The sequence below is a fragment of the Phascolarctos cinereus genome, unplaced genomic scaffold, assembly GCF_003287225.1.
Source record: "Phascolarctos cinereus isolate Bilbo 61053 unplaced genomic scaffold, phaCin_HiC Scaffold_7;HRSCAF=346, whole genome shotgun sequence".
In the NCBI taxonomy this organism is placed as follows: Eukaryota; Metazoa; Chordata; class Mammalia; order Diprotodontia; family Phascolarctidae; genus Phascolarctos; species Phascolarctos cinereus.
In genome coordinates this window covers 49,926,617-49,939,021 of record NW_027556180.1, presented here as the reverse complement: position 1 = coordinate 49,939,021, position 12,405 = coordinate 49,926,617, and the positions used below count along the sequence as shown (strand labels likewise).

The 12,405-nt window shown below is 35.7% G+C and overlaps 1 protein-coding gene across 8 annotated transcripts in view; it reads right to left on the bottom strand.

The window, feature by feature from the left end:
* Positions 1–12,405, bottom strand: part of PLSCR4 (phospholipid scramblase 4) — a 140,967-nt gene that overhangs the window by 18,025 nt on the left and 110,537 nt on the right. For all 8 annotated transcript variants that reach the window (XM_020980944.2, XM_020980939.2, XM_020980942.2 and 5 more), the window contains 4 exons: positions 9,805–9,832; positions 8,388–8,483; positions 3,351–3,580; positions 1,393–1,435 (listed from right to left, as the gene is read on the bottom strand). In XM_020980944.2, coding sequence (XP_020836603.1) covers positions 1,393–1,435; positions 3,351–3,580; positions 8,388–8,483; positions 9,805–9,811 — 376 coding nt within the window. In that variant the 5' untranslated portion in view covers positions 9,812–9,832. The remainder of the gene's footprint in view (positions 1–1,392; positions 1,436–3,350; positions 3,581–8,387; positions 8,484–9,804; positions 9,833–12,405) is intronic.

Below are 12,405 nucleotides of genomic sequence, written 5' to 3'. Positions count from 1 at the left end.
TTCTTGCCATATATACAATTTCTTACTAAGCCTCACTGTGTCTATTTAGCCCAACATCTCTTGTATATGTCTTTGTTCCATCAGCAGACCCTAATTCAGACCCTCATCACTTCTTTGAAATATTCTTCACAGTGTTCTCACTGCCTCAAGTCTCCTTCCATTGCAATCCATCCTCCATTCAGACGCCAGGGTGATTTGTTTTCTTCTTTTTTTCTTCTAAAGTTGATTTTTCCCGAGTGTAGGTCTGACTATGATACCCACCCTACGCAATGACCTCCAGGAACTCCCTATCATAAACCAAATCAACTGATTAACATTTGATGCCCTTTATTACCTGAACTCGTCCTTCCTTTCTAGTTTTTATATACTTTTCTCTCCTCTAGGAATTCTATGATTACACTACCATGCTCTAACAAGTGCCTTCATTTGCAACCCAATGGGCTTTTTAAGCCTGTTTTTTCAGATCTCTGTTTCAAGAAATCATGAATGAAAACTGCACAGGATGAAAAGTCAATTGTCTCTGCATTTTTGGACTTTGATGACTCTGGAAGAGGGTGTAAACCTGAGGATTTTGTGCAGCTATGCCTCACTTGAGGCCAATTCACATGCGAGTCAAGACATCACCTTTATAATATCATTGGTCCTCGTCAAGAACAAAGGACAAACAACGCCACCACAACAATACTGAGATCCTTGAACACGACATATCCTGTCTCCATAAAAATAAGAGCAGTGCTAGCTAAGCCTTATCTAGTGCTTACTCTGTACCAGGCACTGTGCTAAGTGCTTTACAAATAGGATTTCCTTTGGTCCTCACAACACTCCTGAGAAATAGATGCTATGATTATGTCCATTTTACAGTTGAGGAAACTGAGGCAAACAGAGTGAGTCACCCAGGAACACACAGCTAGCACAACTGGGTTTGAAATCATTTCTTTGTGATTCCAGACCCAGTGCTCTATCTACGACACCATCTAGCAGCCTCCATGTATGGCTGTGCTCCCTACCTGAAATACGCTGCTCTCTCACCTCTGTCTCTTAGCCTGCCTGACTTCCTCCCAGACTCTTTTCAAGTTCCACCAGGAGGTCCCAATACTTCTCACTGTTAGTGCCTTCCCCTCTGAATTTACTTTCCATCTACTCTGTATATATCTTGTGTCTAGGTAGTTTACATGTTGTCTCTTCTTTTGGAATGTATGCCTCCTGTAGATAAGAACTGTTTTTTCATTTCTTTGTTTCCCCAGAGTTTAGAACAGCACTCAGCACATAACAAGCACTTAACAAAATGCTTAATATTTGTAAAGTACCTAGCACAGTGTCTGGCATATAGGAGGTACTGTATAAACGTTTATTCACCTCCCTTTCCATTGCTGACCGACAAAATATACTTACAATCCAGAATTTGAAACTGCTGATGAACCAGTATTTTGTCTAACTGTTGGGATAAAACAAAGAGTTATTAAAGATAAATAAAACAGAATTAAAAATCAAATTCAAACTAAAAGATAAATTTGTTTTCCAGTTAATCAAGGACAACCCTTCACTCAGAGGAAAGGGGATACAAAGATAGGGATAGCTACAGTGAAAAATGAATATCCAGGAGTACAAATCTAGACTCAAAGGAATTCTACCATCGCTTGTATTTATGTGACCTATTCACAAAAAGTGAATATTCAGAGGCAATAGAGTTTATTCATCCTACTTTGGTACATCCAATAGAAAATTCCCCAGCCCCCTAAACATCTAGAAATTATCCTTCCTTAAGGCCAGGTTTTGATAAGGGAGGAGAGAAGAGATAAAGAGGGAGTTGAATGAAGATGTCCAAATGTGAGAAAGCAAAAAAAAAAAAAGATGGAGGAGCCCAATGGCAATTTTTTTCATATTTCAGAATTTTAGTCCAGTATTGGTCCTGTCATCATCTTCAGCATACATACTTACTTATAGATAGAGATAGATCTATATCTGTTTCTATATATCTCTATCTCTATCTCTATCTGTCTGTCTGTCTATCTATCTATCTATCATCACATAGGGAACCTGCAGCATAGAATTTGGCCCATAGCTGATAATAGGTATATGTTGAATGAATTAATATTGACAAATGTAGGTGACAAATGTAAGAGCATCTGTCTCCATTGCCGACTCTTTTTCCTCTTCTTGCCCAATGTGGATGTCCCCCAAGTCCCTACTCTCATGCGTCTGCTCCTCTGTCTCTAGCATCTCAGTCTCTTGGCTTCAACTATGCTGAAGTGGTCTACCCAATCTCCATCCCTCACCCTGACTCACACTCTAGGCAAATATGTCCATCTATCTATGGATACTTGGCTATTCTTTGGTCAATTCAGAATCAACATGTCTTAAACAACAACAGCAATAATAATAATAATAATAATAGCTCACATTTATGAGCTTTTAGATTTACAAAGTACTTTACTTGTGTTATTTCATTTGATCCTCAAAATGTCCCCTTTAAGATAGGTGTTATTATCATTCTTATTTTACAGATGAGGAGACTGAAACTAAGTAAAATGACATGCTCAAGGTAAGCTAGTTAAGTATCTTTTTGCTTTTTGTTTTTGTTTTTTGGTTAGGCAGCTGGGGTTAAGTGACTTGCCCAAAGTCACACAGCTAGCAAGTGTTATGTGTCTGAGGCTGGATTTGAACTCAGGTCCTCCTGACTCCAAGGCCGGTGCTCTATCCACTGTGCCACCTAGCTGCCCTGCTAGTTAAGTGTCTGAAGCAGAATTTGAACTTGGGTCTTCCTGACTCCAAATCTAACACTCTATCCCCTTAGTTTTCTCCCCTGGAACTGACTTTCTTTCCTAGCCCTCCAATCTAGAAACCTTGAAGTCATCAGTAAGTCAATTATGAATTTGTTAAGGGCCTAGGATAGGTCAGTTGTTGTGCTAGGCCTGAGGGAGACAAAGAAAGGCAAAAACATGGAGTCTATTTGCAAGCAGTAATTCACATTCCAACAAGATAGACAACATGAAAACAACTCTGTATACACACAATATATATCTAGAAGGGAAGTCATGAGGGAAGACAGAAGAGGAGAGACCAGGAATGCCTGCCTATAGTAGGGTTTAAGTTCAATCTTGAAAGAAGTCTAGAGGAAAAAGTGAGGAGTAAGAGCATTCCGGGTATGGAAGATAGCCAGCAAAAAGTCACAGAGTTGTTTTTAACTCTCCCTTGTTCCTTACCTCCTGTAATTAATTTCACCAAGTCCTGTCATTGCTTCCCACAAAATGCCCCAGTAACATTGAAAACCAAGTTATATATTTATCTAGTATATGTATATTTAATACACCTTAGAGTGAATGAACTAAGGATTGAGTAGATTCAACTACCTGAGATAGGTATTCCAGACCAGGTGGGCAGTTTGGGGGTGGAGGTGGTCCAGGCATCCATGGTATCTGGGGAGGTTGAATTGGGTTCACATTGATGCCAGGCTGATACACAGCTGGCGGGCCACCACTTTGATATATGGGAAAGCCACCAGGCTGATTCAGGCCTGGGAAGCCCATAGGGCCAGGGCCTGGATAGCCTGCAATGGGATAGCCAACTGGTGCAGGAGGTCCTAAGTATGAAAGAATTAGAATTTTAAAGAGAAATAATTGAAGTCATTTTAAAGATGAACTCTATACAATTTTCAAAATGTAGAATGCAATGGTGCTCTATTATGATACAAGCTATTTTCATACACTGTTGGAAAGGCTCTAGGTGAACATGTCTCCCACCATCCTTAAGAGTGGGACTATGCTTATTCATCTTTCTAGCTCTTCTAATGTCTAACATATTGTTGCACACATCATGATTGCTTAGTGTTTGTTACCTAAATTAATGAATAAAATAATATGCAGACGTCTCTATTTTATATCTCTTTATGGGTCTATTGAACTTTGAGAGAACCAACTAGACAGAAAAACAGGTGTAGCAGAAAAGAATTTTGGGATTGGAATCAAAGGACCTTAGTTCAAATCCTGACTCTCCCATTTGCTACCTGTATGGTCTTGGAAAAGTCACTTATACTCTCTGAGCCTCAGTTTTCTTAGCTGAAAAATGAGGAGAATTGGATTAGATGATAAAGTTTTCTCCAGTTCTAAGGTTCCATGAAATACCTAACTAGGAAAACAATATATTGTGCAAATATTTTATTCGGCACTACTTGAAATCTTAGTTGTGAAAAAAAAATCAAACTACTTATTATCATTATATTTAAGCAATATTGTTATATAAGCTATGGAAAATTAAGTGTTCTGGAACAAATGGCTAAAATCTTAAAGGATACCAAAGGCTTAAAAGTGAATATTTATTTTAGGTTCAAAATTATGGTTCTTTGTATAGTCATTGTATTGGATGGTTTTTTTTAATTCCCTTTCTTTGTTACAAGCAGAGATTTAATGCTGATAAAATAAACTGGGAAACAACTACAACATGATCAACAAAAGTTTCCATATTTTTTCCCCAAAATTGTTCTTTAGATTCTAAGTTTCAGACTACTTCATTTGGGTTAAGAGCTATGTACCCCTCATATGTTTCTGCCTAGCTACTACCAATAAAACAAATTTTTATACTGCTGAAAAAAAGCAAGGACATCATTGCTTTTCATGAGTGCCCAATGAGTTGATGCCTTGTATACCATATACAGATGATATAAGATTATATAGTTTATCTATGCATACTCACAGCTATACATCACTGGAAACAAAAGAAAATGGTTTTAAAAATCTTAAAGAGCTATACAAATATGAGTTATTATGATACATGTACATTTGTAGACACATTATATTTACAAGATCCATCTGACAACCTTCATAGGGTCATTCTTTGACCACTATATTATAGGGATGGTTAGAGATTAAAATCATGAATCATACAATCCAGAGAGCCCATTTCTCCTTCATATATAACTAAATTTCACTGAAGTATGTTTTACTAGTCATTTACTTCTATTTTAATATGTTAATAATGAATTCTTAGTATTTTCCCCCTTATATATGCTACTAATATTTTTCATTATTAAGTGTGATTTCTAATATATTTTGGGAAAAACAGCATGGAAACACTCCATCTAGGTTTAGAATTCAACTCAATGGAAAAATATAATCACAGAAATTAACTTTACAAATTTTAAAAGCGACCATATATTCCAAAAGAGGTCACATTTAGAATCATAGATAAATACCAATTTATACCACTAGATGGCGAATACAGTGATTTTTTTTTTTAAGTGGAATCTCAGATGGAAATAGTAAATCCATATTTTTTTAATGGAATTTTTAAAAAAACAGTTTTTTTAAGCTTGCAGAGCTACAGTTCAGATATGTATTTATCTAAAAGATAAAATATTATTTTAAATAAAAAGGATTTATCAATTGATAATTCTAAAAGCTATATACAGAATTAATTAGCAGTTCCTTTATAGGATTATTTCAGCTCAATTTCATATAGACAATGTGTGTGACATATTAAGCCTAGGGATTCATTCAAAAAGGAACATAAAATTGAAATGAGAATCCCAGGGGCAGCAGCTCCATCTGCTAACATATGCAGTACTTTATATCTTTATATAAATGTCTAAATGTTGTAAATTACTATAGCTGTTCAGAAATTGAGAAGGAAATAGGTACCCCACCCTGCACTGTTCATTGCTAATCTAACCATCACAGCTGCTTTCATGCATTTCCCTCTTTGTTGCCTGTGCCAAATACAGACTATATTATTATTATTATTATTATTATTATTATTATTATTATTATTATTATTATTAAGAATGACAATAAAGTACATTTATAGTGTCCTTTAAGTTTTACAGAGGACATTCCCATACAACAACTCTGTGGATTTGTTACTGTACATAATATTTATTCCTATTAAACATAATAAAAAACTGAGTCTCTGAGAAACTGAGTAGCCACATAGCTAGATTTCCTGATCTAAGTTCAGGGTCTTTTTTACTATACGAAAGAGAAAAATTGAACTAGGAGTTAGACCAATAGACTCTACTCTAGAAGTTCAAGGGAAAGTGGAGGTGAGGGGCGGGATGGAGCTAGCAGGGGCTGGGATACTATTCTCTTGGTTGGGTATAACTTAGTAGTTATGACAGGCAGTTGAGGATGAAACTTGGAGGTAACCTGGGAAGGAGGGTTATGCTGACTATTGCCTGAATATGATATAAGGAAAAGCATATGTGAAAACATTATCTTCCAAAGCACATTGCACTGGTTCAGAAATCTCCTGATCTACTGACCTGATCCTAGGGCTGTGACATTAGCTCTGCACCATTACTCTAGGGTTTCTCTTGTTCTTCTAGTGTCAAGGCTGGGAGTTTTTAACCTTTTTTTTTTTTTGATATTATGATCCTTTGGGCAGTGTCTGGTAAGACATATAGACCTCTACTCCATAGTTTTTAAATACATAAGATGTTTTTAAATGTTTCAAATATATAGCATTACAAAGGAAATCAGTTATATTGAAATATAGTTATCAATGTTTCTTTTTTTCCAATTGAAGGTACCCTGATTAAGAACTTCTGGAGTCCATGGCTTTAAACTTTAAAATCTCTAAACTCTAGGTAGGTTTAAATGCATATCATTATTGCCTTTTATGTTCACAACATAGTCATTTCTGGATATCCCTCCCCAACAACCATCCCGAAATTGTACCCTCTCTTGTATGATTTACTTAACAAGTGTTTGTTAAGAACTTGCCAAGTAGTGTGCTAGATACTAGGAATACAAGTACAATGACTGCTATAATCCTTACTATTGCTCCTGCTTTTTTGGGGGGTCATCTTAGCCAACAGGCTGAGTGTCAAGTGAAACCTCAAAATTTGTAAATGTGCATTTATATTGTTAGTGTCTTCATATATTCATTGATAGTTTCTGATATACCTTTTGAAAAGTGTTTGCTCTTATAACTAAGTCCTGATAAGAATAAATGAATCCTGTAAAGTGGTCACATTATTTAAATGTACATTGTACATTCCACTGGATTATACTCAGTTAGCACTCTTTGGCCACTTACCTATTAAAGAATGTTTCTGCGTGATATTTGTTTGTCTTATATATTTCTGCTCCACCAACCTTGTCATTCTGAATGATCCTTTTCTCCCTACAATCTTCTCTTGCAGGTAAACCTCTATGTCCCTGTGTCCCCTCCATATGATTGGTCATTTCTTCCCAGAATCTCCACTTTAAGGAGGAGCCCCTAGGCTACCCATGTTCATTCATTCCTTTCTAGGCCTTACTTACAACTCTCCAGAATTCTTTCTCCCCCATGCCTCTGCCTGCATGGGTCCCCCACTCCCACCCCCAGTTTTCCAGCTACTTTGTTTTTTAACGTGTTGTCTTCTCCAATTAGAGTATAAGCTCTTCAAGGTGAGTGACTGCCTTTCTTTTATTTGTATCCTCACCACTCAGTACAGTACTGGGCACACAGTAATTGCTTACTAAATATTTATTGATTTATTGGCTTGAATTATCTTGGCTCTCAGATATTTATTAATGATACACAAAACAAGGAATTTTCCCCTCCACTCAACAGTTTCTTATTCATCCTTACTGATTTTTTTTCTGCCAATGTTTTTTTTTTCAATTTTATGAACTCCAAATTATCTATTTTATCTTTGATAATAACCTCTGTCTCTTTTGGTTAAGAACTCTACCCTTAGCTATATTTGTGAAAAGCATTATAATCATGATGAAGATAATAATAATATAGTCATAAATATAATAATGTATTGTGTTATATATCAAAATATTATAATGTAATATGATATAAGCTAACCTTTACATAGTGCTTGAAAGTTTACAAAGTACTTTATAAAAACTATCCCATTTGGTACTCACAATAACCTTTGGAACAATGACTATTATTATCATACCCATTTTATAGATAAGTAAAGTGAAGCAGAGATTAAATGATTTGAGTGTGGTTGAGGCTAGATTCACACTCAGGTTTTCCAAATTTTAGGTGTAGGACTCCTCTCCACCATATCCCAAAGCTCCCTCTAGGAACCTTCTTCTGTTCTCTACTTTTTATGTTAATGCTGTGACTTTTATATTGTGATATACTGTATAAGGTACTAGTCTAATTCTCATTTTTGCCCAATTGATTTTGAGTTTTTTCCACAGTTCTTGTCAAATATCATTTGGAACATTTTGTTCCACTTTGTTTCATATCATGGAACATTTGTTCTTTAGACATTATGCATGAAAAAAGATATTATGCCTAGACCAGAGCAATTCATTAACCATGGCCAACAATACATTGACAATGACGATAGCAAGATGAGAAAACGTATCCACTTGAAATCTTTATCATGAATCCTAAAACTGAGCCAAGGGAAGAGAAAAAATTACCCTCCAGAAGACTGAACACACCTGGCTGATAATGAGAATTGTAGGTAGGAGGGGCTTCGGATATTGGGTTGGGTGATTTTTCTGTATCATCTATAGGTGCAGTAGGATTTGTGGGGGCTAGAAAAAGAACACAATTGTAAAAAAGAATGTTATTCTATGCTTAGAATATTTGGGGACCTTTTAGTCTAAAATTCTAGAAAAAATAATTTATATACAGCATACTGTAATATCTGTGACATTTTTAACTTAGAGAAATATGCCATGGGATAGAATCTCATATAAACTACTCATTTATACACACACACACACACACACACACACACACACACACACACACACATATATAAAATACTGTTTCCAAAAACACAAAGTGAGTTAGAGAATTGAGCAATTCTATGAATTGTATCAACACAACAAAACTGTATCTTGGCTACACTTAGATGAAGTCGTGATTTATTACAACCAGCTAAGAGTTTATGCCCTACTGCATACGATTATTTTTTTCCCAAATGGCAACAATCATTTTGTTATGCTTTATATGAATAGCAAATAAATAGATCACACTGAACTGTTACTAAGGTGGGACAACTGGAACATTGCCTTAGTGTGTGAAAAGTCAGAGTACACAAAATAATTAGGCTCCTTCAGCAAAGGAAAGAACTGAGCTTGGGGCCTAATTAACAAGAATAATTCATCAAAACAGAAAGCTTCTAGAAGAAAACCTTCCTTCCCAAAGTTACCCCCTATTTTCCCTAACTGAAATATTCCAGATAAAAAAATTGCTAATTAGATCTCTGAAAACATTCATCATATTCATGCAAATATTTTAATAGTTTGAGGACATGTGTTTTCATTAGTATCATAAGTTTTCTTCCAATGACAGACTGTGATCCCTCCCTATTTTAGTAGACACCCATCATGACCTGCTGCAATTGCTTGGGGAAAAAAAAAATCATCACTTGTTGGCCAAACACCTAGATAAGAAAGTTTTCAAACAGGGTTTGTCCAATTGAGTCCAATACAATAAACATTTTTTAAAAGGCCTATTATGTGCAAGACAGCAGGGATATGCTAGCCAAAATGACTAGAAGCCAACCTACAGTAAAAATGAAATGTAAGAACAGAATAATACCAATTTTACTGTAATTCATAGAAACACAAATGTTTCAGTTCGTGTTTGTATATCTGTGAATATAGTATTATACACACACACACACACACACACACACACACACACACACACATATATACACCCTGGATACATATATCTATTCATTTTAAGTTTTCATATATTTTGTTCTTACTTTATAAACATTCCCAGATTACACACAGTCCATGAGACCTCTCTTATGACAAAGTAAAACAATTAAGCAAAACTAACAATAACATCACTTGAATCTGAAAATGTATAGATGCATTTCAACATACACTGACTCACCTTGCATTTTTAAGAGTTATATCCGATTCTGAAAAAAAAAACACATTTCTATTTAATGCCCTAAGAAACACTTCTTAAAAGCCCATATAACAAATCACTCATAATTTTTGACTTTCCATTGTAAAAAGAAGTCCCAACATGACCAGTTAGAACCCATATCCATCGATCCGTTGTTTGCTTTTATGAATATTTGCTTTCATGAATGAACGACCCTATGTATGTAATGTTACAGTGACTTAGGCCAAGCCTACTTTTTCAAGCAGGCAGCTAAGTAAGAATGTCATCTTTGACCATCACCAGCACTATTTCCACAGTGGCTAGCACCCTTCTGGAGTTCAAAGACTACTAGGATTGGAAAACTTGCAGTTTGGATTCAGTCAAAGGGCTGCACTTGAGAACCTAGAAAGCCACATGTGGCCTCAAGGCTGCAGGTTTCCCATCCCTGGAACCAGTCATGAAGTGACTTGATTCAATTTTAAGTTAGTCAAAATAGTCCGGTGAATTTGCTCTTCCTTCAGTGAGGGGAACTCCCAACAAGTATCTAAAAAAAAAAATTGTTCTCATAACTCACTACCGATCATTAGAATTAGTATAGTATTATATACATACATGTATATATATAATGAATTAACATATTGGAATATATTAAAATTAGATTAGTCCTATATATTAGATTATATTTTATTAGTCCATAATAATTTTAGCCTACATTTAAATTAGAATTATTTTAGTCCATATATATCAGAATTATATTTGTCCTCAAATGAATATTAAATGTCTATTAACTTTGGCAAAACTGCTCACTTTTATTTATTTAATTGCTTTCCCCACACCTGCAATTTCACTGCTGTTAAGAATTCCTGGTAAGGAAACATCTTTCACTAATGTAGAGTGGCAATTCCTCTTTCACTACAATTTATAGGAATATAGATTTGTCTGGGGAAGTGAGAATTAATTGATTTCCCCTGGTCATAAGACCATTCTGTGTCAGAAACTGGCTTTGAACCCACACTTTCCCAACTTCTTGGCTGGCCCTCTATCTACTATGCCAAGCTAACTCTCATTGGTCACCTTAACCAGTCCAATCCAATGTAAACCAATCCAATCCAATCTCTTATTAAATGATTAATACTACAGGAACATGGGGCAAAGATCCCAAGTCAACATATAATGCACGTATGTGTGTGTGAGAGAGAGAGAGACAGAGACAGAGACAGAGAGACAGAGACAGAGAGGGAGAGAGAGAGAAAGAGAGAGAGAGAGAGAGAGAGAGAGAGAGACAGAGAGAGAGACAGAGAGAGAGACAGAGAGAGAGACAGAGAGAGAGACAGAGAATGAAAGCCGGGCCGTATTTGACCAACATACCTCGGGTTCCCCTCACTAGGATGAAATAATTTCATAGCCATATTCCTCTATATATAACATGCATAGGCATAAATAGTATTACAGGGTTAGTGGTATAAGGAGAGAACACCAGAATTAGAAAACCTGGCTCAAATTCTGCCTCTGATACCAAACATGTGTGACCTTAAGCAAGTGACTTAACATTCTTGGGTTGCACTTTCCTCCCCTGTAAGATGAGAGGGTTGAACTATCTAACCTCTGAGCTTCTTTCCAGTGCTAATCCTTGATCTTATGACTTGTATCAAAGACACACTTTATAAAGAGTTATTCAGTGATATTCAACAAAATCTGAGAAAATGACACAAGAACATTCTAGAATATTTCAGATAATATAGGCAGTGCTAAAACTGAAATGAACCCATAAACTAACAAGTTAAAGGTCCAAGCAATTAATAACAAATCACAACTATTGATTAATGTAATGCTTTAATATTTACAAATCTCTTTCCTCAAAGTGACTCTGTTGGGGAATTCAAGAAGACAAGTCAACTAATCCTTCCAAGACTCAGCTTCCTCATTTGCAAAATGGGAATCCCAGACTCTGTGAGATCATGTGATCTATCTATGATGATAGAGAACTGGGATTCTAAGACAGGCCTTCCTCTGGATTTCATATTCAGCATCCCTTTCACTACACTGCCTTTTGCCTGATAACTTCGCTGAACAACTGAATCTCTCATCAATCACATTTTCTATAACTCTTTAATAACAATAAAAACTTATTTTAATACATAGCCATTTCAAGATTTACAATTTTTTCCTCTTAATAAACCTGTAATATGGTTATCAATATCTCCATTTTACAGATGAAGAAACTGATTGTGCTTAGAAGAGGTAAGTACTTTGTCCAAGATGAAAAAAAAAAGGTTCCAATTTGGTCACTCTTTTCACTATATCATGCCGATTTTCCTGCTAAAAATACAAAGCCTTCTTATACAAGGAGTGCTTTCTCTTCCCTCAACCCCCTCCACACCCCTACAACAAACCCCTCAGTTGATCAATATGCATGATGTAGATGTGGCCTGAGCTCATTTTATTAGGTGTGAAGATTTTTATTGGGTTAACAAAGGAGTAGCTGAGTGGCTAACACAATGGTTCCCATTTGGTCAGTTGTGATGATGATTCAAGAGGTTCATGATAAAAATTCTTTAATAGTCACCTAAATTAGTAATTATGTTACAGATACATTTTCCCTGT